The sequence below is a fragment of the Carassius auratus genome, chromosome 20, assembly GCF_003368295.1.
Source record: "Carassius auratus strain Wakin chromosome 20, ASM336829v1, whole genome shotgun sequence".
In the NCBI taxonomy this organism is placed as follows: domain Eukaryota; kingdom Metazoa; phylum Chordata; class Actinopteri; order Cypriniformes; family Cyprinidae; genus Carassius; species Carassius auratus.
Window position 1 is genome coordinate 15,573,320 of NC_039262.1, and position 21,394 is coordinate 15,594,713.

The 21,394-nt window shown below is 41.4% G+C and overlaps 1 protein-coding gene across 1 annotated transcript in view; it reads right to left on the minus strand.

Moving 5' to 3' along the window:
- Positions 1-13,992, minus strand: part of nudt14 (nudix (nucleoside diphosphate linked moiety X)-type motif 14) — a 50,354-nt gene extending 36,362 nt beyond the window's left edge. Inside the window, exon 1 of the mRNA XM_026291227.1 lies at positions 13,734-13,992. Within this exon, the coding sequence (XP_026147012.1) occupies positions 13,734-13,814 (81 nt within the window). The 5' untranslated portion in view covers positions 13,815-13,992. The remainder of the gene's footprint in view (positions 1-13,733) is intronic.
- Positions 13,993-21,394: the final 7,402 nt, after the last annotated feature.

A 21,394-nucleotide genomic window follows, 5' to 3' on the forward strand; every position in this document is an offset into this window, starting at 1 on the left:
CTTAATGCACCAAAATGCGACACTGCACTCCCTTGGGTCCGCAGCAACACACTCGCCATGCGTGAAGTCGATTGGATGACCGGTTTTCGACATAATAAAAATGCAAACAGACGTACACAAAGAGATTCCTGCCTTTATTACACCGTGTCCGGATGCGACTTGTCTTGTTGTGCCGCGCCGTAACAGTTTAGTCTGTCTACACTGGATGTGACAAAACGACTGTTGAAAATCATTCGAAATTTGTGTCAGTACATCATAAATACTTCATTCCGCGCCGCATCCAGTGTAGACAGCATATGTTCCGTTGTTCCAATATTCGGTGTTGATTACTACCGTTATTTTCAACATTACTGTTATTGTGTCATGAATAGGGTTGGGTATCGTTTGAATTTGAACGATTCCAATTCCGATTTTGATTCCTTGTTTCGATTCCAGTTCCTTACGATTCTCGATTCCGATTCTTTTAAGAGGCAGGGTAAAAAAAAAGTTTCGGATTTTAAATTATCTAGCTAACCAGTGGTCTTTCTGAAAGAAATAGTCTGACCTTTTTCATCAATTTTAATCCTGTGAACTTTTTACTTTTTTCTTTGTACTTGTACTAAAAAAAAAACTTTTTTAGAGAGATGACAGACTCGCAAATCACTGCGAGCGCCATTCATTAACACAGACATGCAGAACATGCAGGATTCATATTTAAATCGACTTTACCGGCTTAATATTTACAGATACTAGTCCATATCGCTACTTGATTTAGGTGCAATGACCAATTTTTGATTAATTAATTCAAAATTTGGCAAATTCTGTGACATTCCGCATTAAACTGTAAATTTTGTTTTTATGACTGGATTCTGCGATTCCTTCCGCGTTTTCAGCATCTCGGGAATCATAGGGTCCTACAATAAGAAACAACTTGTAAAACCCAGTATAGATTAACAGCAGGTACAGTATAAAATCAGAAACAGTTCTTGTTTAGGAAAATTATCATATCTGCCTTCTCAGGCAGGATGCGTGAGTGTTCTGGACAGATAACTTTATTATCTCCTGCTGTGGAGAAAACGCGTTCGCTGGGTGTAGAAGAAGCTTGAACACATAAATAGGAGAAAAAAAAGACAGCGGAGGATGATCGGCGCAGCACGTCAAAGACGGGCAGTTATTTATTTCTACTCCATGAACTCCATGAGGTGTAATATTTATAATATAAAACAATCTTAATGCAAATGTTGCATTTTGCCAAGATTTCGTTCTGTTTAGGAAAGTGAAACCATCGGGAATCGGGAATCGGGAATCGGGAATAGGAATCGAAATTTAAACTTTTGAACGACTCCGGGAAAATCGCAAAGCTAGTCCCGGTTCCAATTGATACTCGATACCCAAGCCTAGTCATGAAATGTAATTTTAAAAGTATTTCAGGAGAGAATGTAGTTGTTTAAAACTCAAATTCTTGCCGATATCGGAGATGGTCAGCTCCATGTGATCAGCGGGAGCTCAGTGCTCATGTATCCGCCGAGAGCAGTCTCTACTCTGCTAGACCTTCTCATATGTGCCGCTGGCTCTGATGTCTCTCTAGTGGTTAAACATAAAATATAATTTGTTTTAGATATATCTAACAGGTAATCTTTGGTCTGTATTCAATTAATCTATATGTTAAAATGAAAATAAAAAAGACAAATTTATATAATATTCTGTTTCATTGTAATGGCTGTATATATACACATTTCCCTGAACTTAGTACATTCCTGCAGCTACTATTATGTTTAAATGAAAACGAAAGGAGGTAGTGTTATTTGATATCCTATTTCATTTTATTTTAAATATACAGTGATGAAAATTGCAGTAGCAAAGGCGAGCTGACTGATGTTATCAAGTACACTGCTGTTTGCAGAATTACCGGATTTGCGTCGTCACAGACATCACACTCCTGAGCTGAATGCGCAAAGTCTGAACTACAGAGGATGCAAGTCCAAAATCATTGTAGTTTGTATTGAGAAACGCGCGCAGACCTACGTCACCAGACTATTTGCCTAGTCTTCCCGGTACTTTAGACTGCGGTGGAAACGCAGAAAGCAACAGGTCTGGGGGGAAAACAAGTTCCTGGGGAAAAAAGTTCCTGGTACAAATGTTCCGGGTACTTTTGGTGGAAACGCGGCACAAATCTAGACTGAGACCAGATTTACACAGTGTAAATATGATTGTACCACGCCACCTAGAAATCATGCTAATATGTTAAAACATTAATATTAAAATCAAATTAGCCTCTGAGCAGGATCTGAACACAGCAATTCGGCGCATATTTACTTTTTTTACTTTTTTAAGAGAATTTACAAATTTACTTTTTAAGAGACTTAATCTAATAGCAAGAGAATCTGGACAGAAAGCCCGGTACATTCCATCCATGCCTGCACAGTGCAATGGATGCAGATGACTAAGACACCTCATGTATGAGGTGGACCCAGGGTCTGCTTGTCAAACTACAGCAGGAGAAAGCATTACTTTACTCCAAAAAATGCAGCACACAGCTTGAGGATAACAATCAAAGAGGAAAAAGTTTTAATGCATGTCAGCACAACAGAAGAAAAAGGATGTAAATTCAGGAAAACACTATGTGTTGACATATTTGCTACCACGGTTCCACAGAAAAGGATGGGGATGCATGCCAAAAAGCAGTCAGTACCAACAGGTTAAAAGATTAAAACCATTACCATAGGCTATTTGAATATAATAGCAAGAGCTACAGATGTGAAAAGGAAAAGGAAAAGGAATGCAACACATAAGTATGTTATAAAATAAAACCAGGGTCACAAAGTAAACACAGTTTCAGGCAAAAAACACTGAATGCCTAAAATATTACTTTTCAATTATATTCCTATGTTCCTGTGGCTCAAGTGGTAGAGCATTGCGTTAGCAGTGCAAGGTTGAATGTAGGGCTGTAGCTATCGAATATTTTAGTAATCGAGTATTCTACCGAAAATTCCATCGATTAATCGAGTAATTGGATAAAATGTGTTTTTGCTTAATTAAAGTGCAATATTAATTATGCAAGAGAAAATAAGACTCAAGTTTCCTTTTTTAGAATATATATATATATATATATTTATTTTTTTTTATGCAATGCATACATCAAAAATAAAAATGTAATTATTACTCATTGTTTCTCTGTCTGGACTTGAACTGTGAACAATGACAATAAAGTTGACAGATGAATTAAGTGCATTTAAGTGCCATTCAGTTGGGGTTTAAAATAAAGCATTTTCTGAGATGCACATTAAACATTAAACACATAAAACATTAATTTAATTTATCTTTTAATTATTGAAAATTAAACTTTTTGGTAAACAAAGGGGATTTACTTTGAAAAATAAAACATGGAAAACATGTTGTGTGATTAAACCTTAAAAAAAAAAAAGTTTATTTTTTTTTTAATTTTTTTTTTTAGTAGTAGGCTACGTACATTCTGCTGAACGATAGTAATACTGTACATATCTGGCAAATACTTTTTGTTAAACTAAACCGGACTTTTATTTTGACTGGTTGACGTACCTTTAAAGTTCTGTGTATGTGATGTGATGCTAGTTTTACTCAAATCAAATGGTCAAATGCTCATGAAGTGACTATCAGAGCAGTTCTGGAGATGTTGTTCATGTGCTGTTCACGTCCTTATATAGTGAGACAGCAGACGAAATCACCGAGAGCGTCATGCGCGCTTCAGTGTGTGTGATAAAGGAAGTCGCGCTTCTGCTCCATTCATTAACACAAACACGCAGAACATGCAGGATTCATATTTAAATAGACTGTTCCGGCTTAATATTTACAGATACAAGTCCATATCGTAATTTGATGTAAGTGCAATGACCTATTTTTGTTTAATTCACAAAAAAATTGGCAAATTCCCTGTTTTCTGCATTGCGGAAATCATAGGGCCCTAGTTGTGGTATGCCAGCTCCATCTTTCAATGGACACACGCCACAACGTTCTCTTTACTTTTGCCTGCGCCCTCAAATCAAAACACTGCTGACTCCTTGCAGTATGCGATTTCGGACGCAACGCTTGTGTCTCCTTCTGCTTTGTGGGTGACGTAAACGCGTTGTATCTCAAAAAAAAAATCATTGCGAAAGAACCTGACGTGAGATTTAAAATAAATTAAAAGAGGCTTTGAGGCAGAGGAATTTGCCTCGATCATTTTTTGTAATCGAGTTAGTCAAGGAATCGTTTCAGCACTAGTTGTAGGTTCGATTCCAACACATGTTAGGTAAAAAATGTTAGCCTGAATGCACTGTAAGTCGCTTTGGATAAAAGTGTCTGCTAAATGCATACATTTTTATTATATATATATTAGGGGTGTAACGGTTCACAAAATTCACGGTTCGGTTCGATACGATACACTGATGTCTCGGTTCGGTTCGGTACGTTTTAGATACAGCAAAATGTAAAAGCACATGTGTCATGTGACAAGAACTAACCAATCAGCTTCATCCTTTCCCGTAACAACGTTGAAAGCTCAGCCAAGATGGAGGAACAGCTGATCATAGTTGTATATGGATTGCAATTTTGAAATAAATTTAGTAGCAGAGCTAGCCTACTGCAAGCGATTTTTAGAGCTGCAAATCCATTTATCCTTTGCTGAAATTTCCGCGTCTTCATGGAGAGAGCACATAATTGTTGCTTAGCAAAGGCAGATGCCTCAGGGGCGCTTCTGCCCGAGCGCTTTGGAAAGGAGGAGAAAGACGCACCTAGCGTTTTCCACGCGTTTTTAGGCACGATATGTGAACGGTGTAGCAGTCGACTCGGAATGTCTGTTCCCCTTTACGGAAACATACTACAATTCTTGCGTAGTTGCCGAGTTACTATACGTACGATCAGAACTAGCGTGCGCAAGAAGTGTGACTGGATGTACGGCAAGTAAAATAGTACAAAATACCGTCCTAAATCTTAAGTTTGAAATTAAATTTAAGACGACAGGTTTTTCAACTTGAAATGTAAAAACATAAGACAAACATAACGGAACAACTGCAAGATGAATAATAATTAAAAAAGAACATAAACGGGAGTGTGAGAATCAATTTACTATGCTGCAGTGTAGCAATAAATTTGTCCCTTTTTGGTTTCCTTACATCAAGGTATGTTTAATGTATTTTCATGCGGAATGTTGCCAAATCCGTGGAATTTTGGCTACTTTGGTAAAATGTTTGATTAACTATTTGGTTGGGTTTATTACACGGACCTGGCAACCCGAGGGGAAACAGACATTCCGAGGAGAACAGAGTCGACTGCTACAACGGCCCCTAAGGCACTCGCTCACTCAGCATGCGCTGAAGGCTCGTTGCAAAATGTCTAATGCATTTAACAGAGCAGAAATAGAAGATCGATGGGTTACTTAACGTAATCCCAGGTTCTTTGATAACAGAGTGAGGTGTTTCACTATGGGAATCGCTTTGGGCGTGACCAACTACGGAAGCTCCTATGCCACCACGTCTGTCATTGACAGACAGGTCGACCTGAGATCAGGCTCCGCCCCCACCTATATTACTCAGGTCGACCCCTACGAAGTCATTAAGAGAGATTTCTTCCCGTTCCTATGCAAGGAGGGAAGTGTTGGTGAAACACCTCACTCTGTTATCAAAGAACCTGGGATTACGTTAAGTAACCCATCGTTCTTTTTCTAACTTCGCTCGGTGTTTCACTATGGGAGATATAGACCACTCCCGGATTGCAACATACGCTATACCAATCATATGGGACTTGACGTGCTGACTCCTAACACTGCATGAGCTAAGGATGGCTCAGACATGTTCAGTCTATAAAATCGCACAAAAGTGTGCGGTGTGGCCCAGCTTGCTGCAGCACAGATCTCCTGGACCGAAACACCTCTGAGTAAGGCCCATGATGTCGCCATGCCCCTAGTTGAGTGGGCCCTTAAGCCCTCGGGAGGTTGGGAACCTCTGCATGCATATGCTAAGGAAATAGCTTCTACAATCCAGTGGGACAGTCGCTGACGTGACAATGGCTTCCCCTTGTGAGGAGTAGCCCATGACACGAACAGTTGGTCATTTTTCCTGAAACCTGCTGTCCTTTCTACGTACACACGAAGTGCTCGTACAGGACACAAGGCATTCAACCTCCTCTCCTCTGGAGAAGAGAACGGAGGAGGGTGAAAAGCTGCAAGATCTGAAGTTTGACATCTATATGACGAATCCACTACTTTAGGTACGAAAGCCGGGTTAGGGCGAAAGGAAACCCTTCTAAACCCTGCAGAAAACTGCAGACAAGATGGGCTAACCGACAGTGCCTGTAAGTCACTCACCCTCTTAGCTGACACCAGCGCTAACAGTAGTGCTGTCTTGAGCGAGAGAAACTTTAACCCTATAGCTTCCAATGGCTCAAAAGGGTGTTGAGAAAGGGCCTCTAAGACTGTAGACAAATCCCACAATGGGACCATTCGCCTGGCCCCTGGCCTCTTACGTCGTGCCCCCTTCATAAATCGACTTATTAAAGGGTGATGACCTGCTGTCTTGTCACCAAAACCCACATGACAAGCAGATATAGCCGCTAAGTATACCTTTATCGTAGAAAAAGCTTTCCCTTTATCTAGCAGATCCTGCAGGAAACATAAAATGTCCCTCACTGAACATTGAAAAGGGACAATATGAATCCGTCCACACCATTCATCAAAGACTCGCCATTTATTACTATACAGTGAACGAGTGGAAGAGGCTCTTGCACTCTGTATAGTGTGTATGACCGATGGGGGCAGACCTGCTGCACTTAAATTTCACCTTTCACGGGCCAGGCCCAGAGAGCTATCCTGTCTGGGTGAGGATGGTAGATTTCCCCCCCCGCTTGTGACAGGAGGTCCCTCCGGGGAGGGAAGGGCCACGGCTGACCCGACAGTAGTTGAACAATCTCGGCCACCCAAGGTCTGGAAGGCCAACGTGGGGCTATCAGTATCAGCGACAATCCCATTTCCCTCACCCTGGCTAGAGTGGGTGAAATCAGGCTCAGAGGGGGAAATGCATACAGCAGGACATTTGGCCATTGGTGGGCTAAAGCATCCACACCCAATGGTGCATTTCCGTCTGCCAGAGAGAAGTACAGAGGACATTGGGCGTTTTCCTGCGAGGCGAAGAGATCTACGACCGCCTGGCCGTATCTCTGCCATATCTGCTTCACCACCTGGGGATGAAGCTTCCACTCTCCGTACAGGGGATTTCCTCTGGACAACAAGTCTGCCCCCCTGTTCAATATCCCTGGAACATGGGTTGCCCTGATGGATAAAAGACTTATGTCGCACCACACAATCAGCTCTTTTGCCAGCTGGTGCAGCTGAAGAGAGCGTGTGCCTCCCTGTCGGTTGATATAAGCAACCACTGTGGAATTGTCTGTTTTCACTAAAACATGCTGACCCCTGATGAAGCTCAGAAAATGTTTCAGCGCTAGAAACACTGCCAACAATTCCAAGTAATTTATGTGTTTGTGAATTAGCTGAGGGGGCCAAACGCCGTTCACAGTTCTGCCCATTAGAGTCGCTCCCCAGCCCTTTAATGATGCGTCCGTCGTCATAGTGACTCTCGACGACACTGCCCCCAGGGGAATCCCCGATCTGAGGGTCGCGGGGCTTTTCCAATGTCTGAGCGCTCTGACGCACGCATACGTCACTCTCACCTGTCGGTTGAGATGACGCCGAGAACACAGACGCAGATGCGCGACCCAGCGCTGAAAGTCTCTCATTATTAGTAGTCCCAGTCGTACTACAGATATCACTGAAGCCATTAATCCCAGCATTCGCAGGCACAGTCTGAACGGGACAACTTTCCCCGTCTGAAAACGGGAGAGACACTGAGTGAATGACGCGATCCTCCTCTCTGTCAGAGTGACTCGATAAGAGAGGGAGTTTATACTGAGCCCCAGATATTCTGCGTGCTGAGCTGGCTCTAAGCGGCTCTTTTCCATGTTTATTCTGAATCCCAAGCTGTCGAGATGCAATAACACCATATCTGCGTCTTTGATTGCTTGCTCTTTCGACGAGGCGCAAATCAGATAATCGTCTATGTACGACAGTATTCTTATCCCCCTGTTTCTCAGTGGGAAAAGTGCTGCTTCCACACATTTGCTGAATACTCTTGGTGCTAGACACAGACCAAAGGGCATTGTCTGAAATTCGTAAGCAGTGCCTCGAAAAGCAAACCTGAGATACTTCCTGTGAGACGGGTAAATATCTATGTGAAAATACGCGTCTGACAGATCGATCGTCACAAACCAGTCGTTCTGGCGGATGGATCGACAAAGTGTCTTGTGTGTCAACATTTTGAATGAATATTTCCGTAGGTGCTTGTTTAACACACGGAGATCTAGAATTGGACGCAGAGATATGCTCCCCTTCTTTGGGATCACAAAGTAACGGGAATAAAAGCCCTGACAGCTCACTTCCTTTGGCACTACTCTGATGGCTCGTTTTTCTAAAAGACAGTCTATCTCGGCCGTCAGGACGCGAGCTGACTCTCCCTCGGCCGCTGAGGCTATTATACCACTGAATCTGGGTGGTTTCATGGCAAATTGAAGCCTGTATCCCCGTGAAATCGTGTTTACAACCCACGGATGAGCTGCGCATGCGCGCCAACTGAGTATGCGAGCCGAGAGAGGTCCCCTGTATACTTCCCCAACGCCGGCGCGTTTTAATGACGTCATTACCGTCTCCGCGCTGACCCCTTCTGGAGGTGCGCGCGCTCCCTCCAGCGGAGAGGCTAGGGATACACATTTCAATGTTTGGATTTTTTTGCAATCTATCGCCCTCGGCTGTCTGCCTGGCTGCGATAGTGAAACCTTTATTGTGTTTAATGAGTTGGGGGAGCACGTCGCCCTCAGCCTGTGGCCTGGATGCGATAATGCATTTTTATTAAACATTCACCTGAACTGATGGGCGTTTGAAAACCCAGTGTAAGTGCTTGGTGACACTTGAAAACGTTTTGAACTTGATTGCTTATAGCTGGAGCCCTTACTGAACTGAGAACAACAGGGCTGGACCCCCTCTTTCTCTTTGCGGGCGGAGAGAGAAGTGACGGGGAACATTCGCGTGTCAGGTCGCACGCTTCTTCTTCCGATCCTCGGGGTGGGGTGGGCGGTTTCTCGCCGCCGCGGCCGCAAATGAATGTTTCCCCCCGGGTCCGGAGCCATCAGATCTCGGACGATAGCCTACTTGCTGTCCGCTGGGAGGCGGTCTCACACTCCTAGCTCCCGTCTGCCTTCCTCTCGCCGCAGCGGCTGCTGCAAAACCTTGCCGTGCTGGCTGAGAGGGTGGTCGCGGTGTTTGCTTGCGCGGTAAACAGAGGTTAAAAGCCTCGTCCTCCTGTTTCCTGAGGGTGCTGGTTTCTCTCATTTTCTCGAGAGCTGGTCCGAAAAGGCCCTTAGTTGGGTCGAACGCAGCGTCCATCACCTCAGCTTTTTGAGCGTCGCCTAAACCAGACAGGTTCAGCCATAACGCTCTCTCACCTGAAACGGCCAAGCCCATAACACGGCCACAGCCCTGAACCGCGCCACGAGAAGAACAGAGAATTAGGTCGTTTACCACACATATCTCGTCCCAGAGAGCTGGGTTCGGCACTCCTGTATCTAATTGTCGCCCCATCTCCTCCAAAATCTCCGCCTGGTACGCTGACAGTAAAGTCACCGCGTTCAGCGAGCACACTGACTGCGCCGCATACTTGTACATCCTCTGATAGATGGACACGGTCAGGCGTTCCATCTTGTTCGGCAGCGAAATTTGGGAAGAGGCAGAAATAGATCGACGATATGGATGGAGGTGATAGGCCACTGAAGACTCTATCGCTGGGGGTCCGGCCAGCCCCAGCTCTCCCATTCCTTGGATCTCAAGTTTAGAGCATCCCTTGGTCGGGAGCTTGCTCTTAAAGGGGCTACCCCAATGGCGGGACATCTCCTTCATGCACGCCGGCACGGCGGGTAGGAGTTGTCTCGTTGTGGTATGAGCAGGCGGTAGCCTTTTCCCGTCATAAAGGTCCCTCTCTGCTCCCTCTGAATCCTGGGCCGCGGGCCACGCTAGGCCCAGTTTTGCCGCGGCTCGCTTGCATACCTCGTGCAGGTTACTGTCTGCCTGCGAGCCAGTGTCAGTCGCGCTAGGAGGTCTAGACTGCTGGACAGGGAAGAGAGAGTTGTCTTCCTCCTCCTCTTCGTCCATGTCCAAGTCGAGGAGGTCAGAGTTAGCATCGCCCTCTGCGTCCTCGTCTCCCGGCTCCTCATCCTCGTGTGCGAGAAGGCCATCGAACAGAGGAGGCATATCCGGGGATTCGGCTTCCATCATCTCAGCCCAGCTCGTCGTAGTAGCTCGCTGATGATCGTTAGCCTTAGTTTTCGCGATGGCTCCAGCCAGACATGGGTCCTGCTGACTAGCCACCGCCACTCTCAGCCTTCTCTCCAAAATTTTAACCGGCAATGACGCACAGTGAACGCACGTTTGTGGGTCCACAAGCGACGTTTGAGCGTGCTTGGCGCCCATGCACACAATGCACATGGGATGGGGATCCCTGCCCGAGACGGTTGCTCCACATGATGATGGACACGGGCGGGGTGCGGGTTCCTTCTTCGACTCATTCCCTTTGGCGGGGGTAATGACTGTCGACATGACGGCTGGAGAGAGAAAGAGTGATTCGAAGACTCGTCGTAACACGTTAGTCCGATTAATGGTTCACAGGGTAGTTAGCCCTTTTCGCGGCTCGCCCTGACGCGTAAAGCCTATGGTGGCTTGACACCACTGAAAATCCTATCGTCGTGATAACACGCGGTAATCTGAACAGAATAGCTCGCCTTGACGCGGACACTATTCGGTGTGACACTCAACACAGTACCAATCCAATCCACTGATGTCGCGTTCGGTAGCGTACTCCAATGACGGCCCGCCAGTTGAACAGTTAAGCGAAATCAGCGAAAAGTTCGGACTTGCTGAGAGAACTTGTAGTCCCTCACGGGAAGAAAGCGAGAATGACTTCGTAGGGGTCGACCTGAGTAATATAGGTGGGGGCGGAGCCTGATCTCAGGTCGACCTGTCTGTCAAAGACAGACGTGGTGGCATAGGAGCTTCCGTAGTTGGTCACGCCCAAAGCGATTCCCATAGTGAAACACCGAGCGAAGTTAGAAAAAGAACCTCCAATAACCAACAGGTCTGGTGTTTGGGTGCACTTTGGATTCCCTGTAAGCTATAATGGTGATGATAGAATGAATGGTAAATAGTAAGGTCTCATATCTGCGGCTATAATGTAAATGTAACGTAAATGTAGCCTACCAATCGCCGCGGTGATGTCTTTTGCCCTGTTTGAGTCAGTTGGAAATGTCTATCTAATAAATGCTGCAGGGATAGTTTGTTGCGTGTATGTTTCTCATCTTTTTCGTCTTTTCCCAGATACTGACAAACTAAGGTGATGTCAGCGTAAATGAGTTGACATGTTTCAAGTATTCCTGCTGGTGTTTTTTTTTTTTTTTTTTGTATTCCCGCTGGTGTACCCTATTGTCATGTAGCAGATGCGACATACCGTTGTTTTTTTATCCACCACTCTCTTGCAATCACCATTATAGCTTACAGGGAATCCAAAGTGCACCCAAACACCAGACCTGTTGGTTATTGGAGGATCTTCTATTTCTGGTCTGTTAAACGCATTAGCCACCGCGTAACGTGCAGGAACTGCTCGCTCACTCAGCGCGTACTGAGTGAGCGAGCGCCTGACTGAGTGAGTAGCCTAACATAAACATATAAGTTGGTGGTTTTTTTTCTTCTTCGGGGGTGTCAGGGGCATTGCCTGTTACGTCTTTTGGGTTATTGGGCTACCTTGTTGAACGCATATCATCATATTTAACTTTTTTTTTTTTTTTCAAATATAATTAATTAGTCCAACGAACCGTTCGGTACATAATGCGTACCGCATACCGAACCGAAAGCCTCGTACGGAACGGTTCAATACGAATACGCGTATCGTTACATTATATATATATATATATACATAAAAACATTTTTACAGTTCGGTTTCACGGTTTTAGAGTCACAGTTTTTGGTAATGTTCGGTATGTGCTATGTTTATGGAAAAACTATACTTTCTAATAAAAAAGAAGAAAGAAGAAGAAGAATATTCAATCCAACTACAAGCAACATCACACATATATACAATAGAGTAATGATACAGACCTTTTTTGTCAGGTCTAGCACAAGTTTTTAGGTACAGAAATTGAATAAAGTAATAAAATGTAAAAAGGGTTTGCACGCTTCGGGTGAGCGCAGTCACAATTCTTCTCACTGCACACGCGAGCTCGCGTCTTTGGCTCTTAAATGTTTAAACTGACAAAGCTTAAATTAGTTTATTTTAAATACATATTAACGTGTGCTGTTCAAGTCTCATCAGTGCGCACACTTTCAGCACCCGGATGATGACAGAATAAATGACTGCTCATATTCCAGCATAAGTCATTCACATTGATTAAGAGTGAACGGTTTGTCCAGGGATTTTTTTTTCTCATCGCTATTGTTTTAATGTCTGGGAATCCAGAATGCGCATCCTTCAACAGAAACATATTAACTGCTATTTATAACAAACCGTATTACACATGCTGATTTAAGTTGAACCGCGGTCCCATCGCGTGCCAATCGTGTGTGGTGAACCAAACGGTATGGTTTTTTTTCCAAGCAAACCGTGCCACCCCTAATATACGGTATTTATTTATTTATTTATTTATGTGTATATCCCCCTATGTGTTGTGATGGTGAGTGTCGCTGAATGTATAGCTACAAGCTAACATTAAAAAAAAGTCTGATAAACTCACTCTCTCTCAAAACTAAATAAAAATAAATAAATAAAATACAAAATGATCATTGCATCAGTGATCATTCACCCGTCTGCACAGCTACCACAGAGAACAGTTTTGCCATCAACATTCTGCTATGCCAAGAATTCTATTCTAGTAAGGAGAAGGATGCCACCTAATGAATTTGCTTGAATTTTCTTTTTTTCTTTTTTTTTTAATAATTGATCCTTACGGTATATTTAAATTGTATATTTATGAAAGCAAAAAGGACTCTACTAAGAGATGTCTCCATCAATTGCTATTACTCATGATAACTATCAAAATACATAATGCCCTATATCTATAAATATTCTGTGTTTATATTCATCTATCTACATACAAACACATACATATAAACATGCATATAAACACACACACATTATATATATATATATATATATATATATATATATATATATATATATATATATAATTTTAAATAAATGTTTAGATAGATAGGTAGATAGATAGATAGATAGATAGATTTAATAACAGAATTTGTTTTCTAGCCTATTTATTTCACACGCGTTTCCAGTACTACCAACTGTACAATATTGTGTGTATCAGGCTTTTAGTAAAGCTTTCCTAAGACAGCTGTGCTGCTGCTGCTTGTAATATAAAGCATGTGCTCGAGGAAAAGTGGCTGCTTTCCTGTCTAGCCTTTTAGCGCAATAGCATCTTGTTAGTCAAGCTAATATGACATTATACGAAATCAACAACATTTCCTCTGAAATCCTGAATGACGCAATTGATGGTATGCTCATTGTGAAACATTACAAACAATGTTGGTCGATAAAAGCAATGACAGAATGAATGGGGGTTGGGCAGCTGACAGCAAAATGATGAGGTGTGACCGCATCACTGACAGATGATAACGTGCAATTTAGACTATAGCGACTCACCTGGTTATAATGCACCCTAAACGGTTTCAGATAGTTAGAGCTGGTGCACGGAACCACCTGAATATTATTGATCTGCTCCATGGCTTTGATATAGCTGCCCACGGGTACTTCTCCCCACAGATGGCACAGCCGCAGACTACTGGAGGAGAATAGGGGAAATGTCTACGGAAGCCTGTGAAGGGCAGAATAAGAACGCTCTATAGTCTTTGCGTTGCAGTAATGTCCGGACTATGCGGTGCAGAAAACTGCCAGTCAGCGATAGTTGCGTGATGATGACGTCATTCATTTATTTAAAGGTTAAATAAATGAATCTGGCTCGTGCAGGCGTTACCTCAGATTTAGCGCCAACTTCAGGAAGCGCGTGATTCGCTGAATAAACCGCCAAAACTAGTACTTAATAATTTTCTGTAAATCTTTAAAGAAACGGATACTGCCCAAATGCCTGAATGATTGATCCCTCACCTTCCTCGACAGGATATTAACTTTGGCTTCAGTATAATTGTGGGAAAAAAGAAAATGACAACAAAACTTTGTACATAATACATTATACAGAGAGTAACAATGATTTATTTTATTTATTTTTTAAATATTTGAATATATACTAATTGATTTATTTAGCCTATATACCTTAACATACACATTTCTTTGTTTTCTCTTTCTTGACCAGACCCATTTATTTTGTTAATCTGCCAAACAAGTGCCTTAAAAAGTGAAATAGTCTAACTTTATATTAATGTGAGCTAATTAGGTCGTGTCAATAATCTGAAACATTCTTTTATAGCCTACTTTTATAGGCAGCAGTGTACTATCCTAGACATATAGCCTTTCTGTCTTCCATCTTATAGCAAAAGTATTTCATCCTCATAATAAAAACATCTACTACTGCAAAGTAAATCTTTCTGCTTATCTGTTGGCCTTAAAACATCAGTAATCTCAGAGGAAACATCTAAACATGTGGTTCCAATGTAGTTTGAGGAAACTAATGGAGGTTTCTAATCTGACCTTATGCTTCTGATAATGTCTCATCAAAACCAGATGAAGAAGCTTATCCTCTCTTCCTTGGTACACCTTTACTTATCTTTACTTTATTTTTTATTTTTCTCGATGTTTGAGTCTTGAGGTGACTTATTTGGGGGTCCCAGCACTAAAGCATCAAAACACATGATTTTCTCTGAGGATCCGCTGAAATAGGCTCAAAATGGTAAATTTGAAGTAATTTGAATCGAAATGTTAAAGTATTTCAATAATGATATAAAATATGTCTTCAAATCAGTGATGAAGTAAGAGAGGAGGATGCTTGTTTGTCACCATCAGCCCGACTGGTGTAGCCCATATCCAGCTTAAGCATGTTCTCCCATTACTTGTAATTTGTGTATATATACTTTTTGAATGACAGCTTTGTAAATCTATTGGCGATCAAATATTTAATGTCGCCATCATCATAAGTACTTAAATTATCAATAGCACGTAATTTACTCTCTATGATAATTGGTTGATATACCAGAAGGGAGGCTAGCAGCAGGTTTGACACATTCACCATAGAAAAGTGACACTTTCCAACTTCAGTAACTTCAGTATGGTATTACAGCTGTGAAATTACAAACAAAAAAATACACATTCTGAGACATGAACTGAATTGTGAATTTTATTAACATGAAATCGACCTATTTTCACCTATAGTTTTGGGGAAGCTGTGCCTCCCCCGACAAGTAGCTACTGCCTCTTAGGGTGACAATTTTCCTTTGTCTGCTTTAGATGTGATCATTGCTCTCACATATAGAAATGACATCTAGTCGGTTCATCATAAACAGGTGGAGAATATGTCTTTTGATGGTTTGACATGATTTCAGAGACAGCAAAAGTGGAGAGAACTGCTAATTGGACTGAGGAAATCACCCTGTATGACTGTCAGGTCAAGGTTACAAGGTACATAAAGAGCATAAAATTAGCTTGCAGTTCTTGAATTATCTACATTAATTTAGTTTTAAATAATAATAAAAAAAATCCAAAACACAAGCATTTAGTGAAAGACATAAAATGTTTACTAGAAAAGCTCTAGTTTTATAAAGTTGTATGAAATTTTGTTCTCTTAATTGATCATCAAACAAATGTATTTGAATGCGATTTTGTTTTGCATTAACCTTCTTCTATGTTCAGCAATATCTTTGAGGCTTTTGCCTCTTCAAAAAATCAAACAAATATTATAAAAAAAGACACCAAAAAAGATGTGTTTTATTTCTCATGTGGTCATGGTTTTCTCTTTATAACCACAGTGATTAATGTGATGGCAATTCAATCCACAATATACTCCACACCCTGTTCTTTCAATCACATTTCTCATACCTCTAATCATAGTCCTCAGAACTCTCCCACACGAACAGTTTCCGCCCCTTGGTTCCTTTTTCCCGCCCTTGCAATCTTCTGAGTTTGACTGGAAAAATACAACTTCTAATTTGATCTAAATTAGATCGCTTGATTAAGGCTGGGTGGAAGTCGGTCGATAAGGAAATTCAGTGTGGACCCCGGGGTGTGCACCTTTCCAAACATCTTAAGACGCAATACTGTGTGGTACAGTGATTGTGGTTGCTTACAATAATACAATAATCAGTACAATCACTGAGCACCAGACAGGCCTGGGCCAGGAGGTGTTGAGAGGAGCTGAAGTCGTGTAACACCCAGGATGCCCTTACTTTGATGGAGAGAGAATGATGTCACCCAAACTGCAATATGGCACTCCGTTTCTGACATACCGAGGGTCCCAATCTCTTCAAGCCAGTTTCCTCCTCGGAGGGCCAGAAGTCCCACCCTCCAAACACTGGCAGGATGTAACACTTTTGCTGGCTGATTTACATCTAAATAAACATTGCTAGACAAAACAATGTGCGACTGGAATGGAAACGCAGCCCTTTTTTCTCCACCCGGCCAATTGATATGAACCGATTGAACAAGGCTGCAGTCTATGATAAGCAGTACTGGGGGTTCACAGTTGTGGCTTTCAGAATTGAAGAAGTGGTTCACAGAGAGGTTAAAGGACCTTTTACCGGATTTGAATATGTGTTTTCATATGTTTGCATGCTAATTGGTATTAATACAATAACTTTTTTACAAAACTTTGTTCAATTCATAGACATCACTAAATATAATGATAACTTGCAGTTCAGTAGGTGAATTGGATGTTGATTAAGTTAACTGCTCTGATGGATTCAGTGCAGTGAAGGATTTCTCAGATTGATTCAAATCAGTAATTTGAACTATCCTTTGAGTTCCAACTCGTATAGTTATTAATTTGGGAACTGGACTACATTGGTTGTGCTGTATGTTTTTGAATTACTAAAGAACCAGCTCATAAGAGTCATTTGCAATGACTCACATTCACAAATCAGTTCAAATGTATCTTTTGCCTAATTTATGTCTTATTCTCCAAGTTCTATTTCTAGCACGTAGTAAAATGCTTTGTACTGAAAGAGATTAAACATTCACAGGATTTGGAAGATATTTATAACTGCCATTGTAAATACAGCCTTGTGTTCTGCGGCAGAGCTATTGTGTGAACTGCCCTTGTTTTGAACTTCGCACAGCATCCAAATAAGTAGCCTAAGTAGTGAAAGTCTGAGAACACAAGATAACTCAAGATGAGACATGGCTCATTACACAGTCTGTCTCTTAAAGCTGAATGGAAAACGGATACTGGATATTCTGGTCTTCCTCTCAGTCAACATGAGGCCCCTTGCAAGACCCCCTGTATCTTATCATACCATCTTTTTGGCTCGGGAGCCCCAACAGTGTGCTAATCCCGCACCCCTGTGCGCACCTCAGGGCGTCGCTGTGGTTTGGACCATCCCTTCACTCTGAATTACACTCTTTGGTGCTGCAACACAAGCCAGGCCACTGCTGGCTCCACAGAATACAGGGTCATGGAACTTCACACACTCTTTTTCATATTTCTAGATTTCTCTCTGTCTCCTCTAGTAGTCTAGGCACAGTCAGTTTATCAGCATGGGTCAAGCAGGGATTTGTTGTTGCCGGAGATGACAAAGGTCAGACTTCTGGGAATGCACTTAGCTGAGGTGCCTGCTATCCTTCTGTTAGCGTTCACAGGGTGTCGAGCCAGACACGACATCCCGTTATAGATTGTGGTCTTGAAGGTCAGTTGCATATGGGTCAATGACATATAAGAGTGTACACTATAATGAAAAGGATCTTCTCAAAACATGCAAAATTCTTCTTAGTACTTATATATATATATATATATATATATATATATATATATATATATATATATATATATATATATATATATATATATATATATATATATATATATGGGTACATCTCAATCAGCTCTCTTGTTCAGGAGTCAGGGCATTGATCAGGGAGTTGGCCATTTTAAGGGTAGTCTCAATCGCGAAATCCTTCCAGTGCACTGAAACGTTTATTCCATGAAAAATCCCACAATGCACCACAAAATCTAGGGAGCATCGGCACTCACTATGCTCCCTTATAAAATAACATCACATTTCTGAAGCGTGAAACATAAACCACACGAGTCAACACGATAAATATAATGACACACGATAGAAGATTTTAAAAGACAGACTGTTTTAGTATATTTCGACATAAACACACAGCGCTAGACAGGTAATGAACACATCCAATTATTATTTATAATTCATATTTGGCTGAAATGTTGTAAGAACATGTAACCAAAAAAAAAAAAAAAAAACATAAAAACTTGATTGGTCCTGCCTGTTGTTTCTTAATTCCAGTGATGACGTTCTACTATGTTGTCTGTTGACACTGTATGTAATCATGTCACTGGAATTTGAGTGACCGAATTCATGTTCACAATCTTCTGATTCACAAACTCGGGAGCTAGGGAGCTGATTGAAATGTGACCATACACACACAAATAGATAGAGACAGAGATAGGTCTATACATATTTGGACACTGACACAATTTTCATAATTTTGGCTCTCTATGGCCCCAGAACAGAATTAAATCTGAAACTCATGGACATCAACAGAGACTGGGTTTCCTCTTTTATGATGCTTTGCCATGCCTTCAATGCAGCTGACTTCAGTTGTTGTTTGTTTGTGGGTCTTTCTGCCTTTAGTTTTGTCTTCAGCAAGATAAATGCATGTTCAATCGAGTTGACATCAGGAGATTGACTTTTTCTGCCATTGCCACTTTTTACCTTCAAAAACTCCTGGGTTGCTTTTGCTGTATGGTTTTGGTCATTGACCATCTGTACTAAAAAGTGCAGTGCAGTCAACTTTGCTGCGTTTGGCTGAATCTAGGTGGACACTATATCCCTATACACTTCAGACTTCTTCTGACTGCTTCTGTCCTGTCACAACATCACTGAAATGCAGTAACCCAGCGCAACCGGAAATGATGCATGCTTTTGCCATCACACTGCTCCACCATGTTTCACAGATGATGTTGTGTGCTTTGGATCATGAGCTGTTCCAAGCCTTCTCCAAACTTTTTTCTTCTCGTCATTCTGGTACAGTTTGATCTTAATTTCAGACGGTTTTGAAGCCTAACAATTGTCTGTTTGACCACATGATGTGGGTTCACAGAAACAAATGCGAATGGCACACTTAGAATCAACGTAAGACCTTTTACCTGCTTAATTGATGTAGAAATAACAAAAGAATAGCCCAAGCCTGTCCATGAAACAGCTTATGAGTCAATTGTCCAATTACTTATGGACCCTTGAAAAAGGGGGGAGGTACATAGAGCTGCAATTCCTTAACCTTTCCTCAAATTTGTATGAGACTAAAGCTCAGTGTGCACTTTAAGCCCATATATATCAGTGTGAATCTATAATTTTCATAGTCATGAAAATAAAGAAAATTATTTGAATATATATATATATATATATATATATATATATATATATATATATATATATATATATATATATATATATATATATATATATATATATATATATATATATATATAAAACTGAACCTGCATACATACAGTTTATATATAGTAGTCTACATATATATTACAATAATGAAAATGTCATAAATACGTGAAACATTCTTGTTATAAAAAGGTCAAATTATTTAATATTTTAAGTCACTTACTGACCTTGACACACATCCATGAGGGGACTTCCACATCCTCTCTATGATGTCGTTTCCTGTTTCCTGTCATGATGTTTTTCCCCTGCATGTTGGAAAACATGACTTGACATGATTTGGCAGCTTTTTAAATATCTAAGTAGGTAAAAGTGATGAGTGTTCTAGAATTATATGATTTATCAATTAATGATTTTCATTGATAAATCTTATTATGCCAAATCACTCATGTAAAAAGTAGCATGTTACTTTTTATTTATAATATTAAAAGCAATATATTGTAAATCTATAAAAATATATATTTTATGAGCAAAAACAAGAATATAAACAAGCAGTAAAGAATTTGTGTGTGTGTGTGTGTGTATTTATGTGCATAAATATTTGTGTCACCTTGACATTTATGAGCCTGCACCAAATATAGAAAAATGTATTTTAATACAAAAATGTAAAAATCCTCATCATAGAAAATGTTAAAGATAAGTTAAAAATAACAAGTGTCCCATATTCTTTCTTGCATTTCCTTTCAATTCCCGTATTAAATACAAAAAAATGCCTTTATAAAAATCTGAATAAACAATTTGAATATTACTCAAAATAGAAGAAGTTAATCGATACTGTATGGAGACGTTGCTGAGTTCCACTACAGCAATGCAATGAATGCACCATGACCATCACGAGTCAGAAAGCTGGGCTGGAAAATAAAGGGTTCGTACGTGATGCCATGTGGGCAGGTGTGATGTGTGCGGCTTTGGCTGGGATAAGAATGGCAATTGCCTGTCACATCAAACGAGACTTCGACCCTCCTCCCTTTCCAGGTAGGGCCTAAATTAAGGCAACCCGATCTGTGTGGAACTTGCCTCTCCTGAATAGTCCTTCAAAGCAGCAGGCCTCCCTTCCATCCAAGGCCTTTGTAATGGAATCCACCGCTGTTATTTTGCTTCTTGTATTTTCAGGCAGAGCTATTATTGTTCTCGGCCCCGGATGTGTTACCCAGACAGAATTCCCGCATCCTGCTCTTCATCTTGCACAAAAATGATGATCGCGTACTCAGACCAACAACTCAAGTGTCACAAATAAAAAAAGGAGGTGAAAGAGGCAGTTTGTGATTCTGATGTGTTGAGAAAGGTGATGGTAAAGTGATAAAGGGGCGCCGGAGGAGGTATTTTTAGAAGTGGACAAAAGTGGCAGTCGTCTTTGGGGATTATAGGGCCACAGGCCTGACAAGCCGACTGAACCTTGATCTCTCACTCTCTCAATTTACTAAGGAACAGCTGACCACCCCCTTTCCTGGAGGGGAGACTATTTTAAATGCCTCGAAATTCAAATCCTATTGTTTTTATATGATGCTTGCACACAGTCGAGCTTGGCCTCAAATGCAGGGCTCCGGCCCAAGTGTGTTTGCGAGATGGGTTGTGCCTCTCATCACCATGGGAATGCACGTTCCCTTGCTAATTACTCGCTTGAATTGGCCCACAGAGGCACAGTTAATGACATGTAACCTGATCCCAAAAACCTGAGACACTCCACAGAAGGTGCAGGCTGTATATGGAGCAAGGGGTTACGGA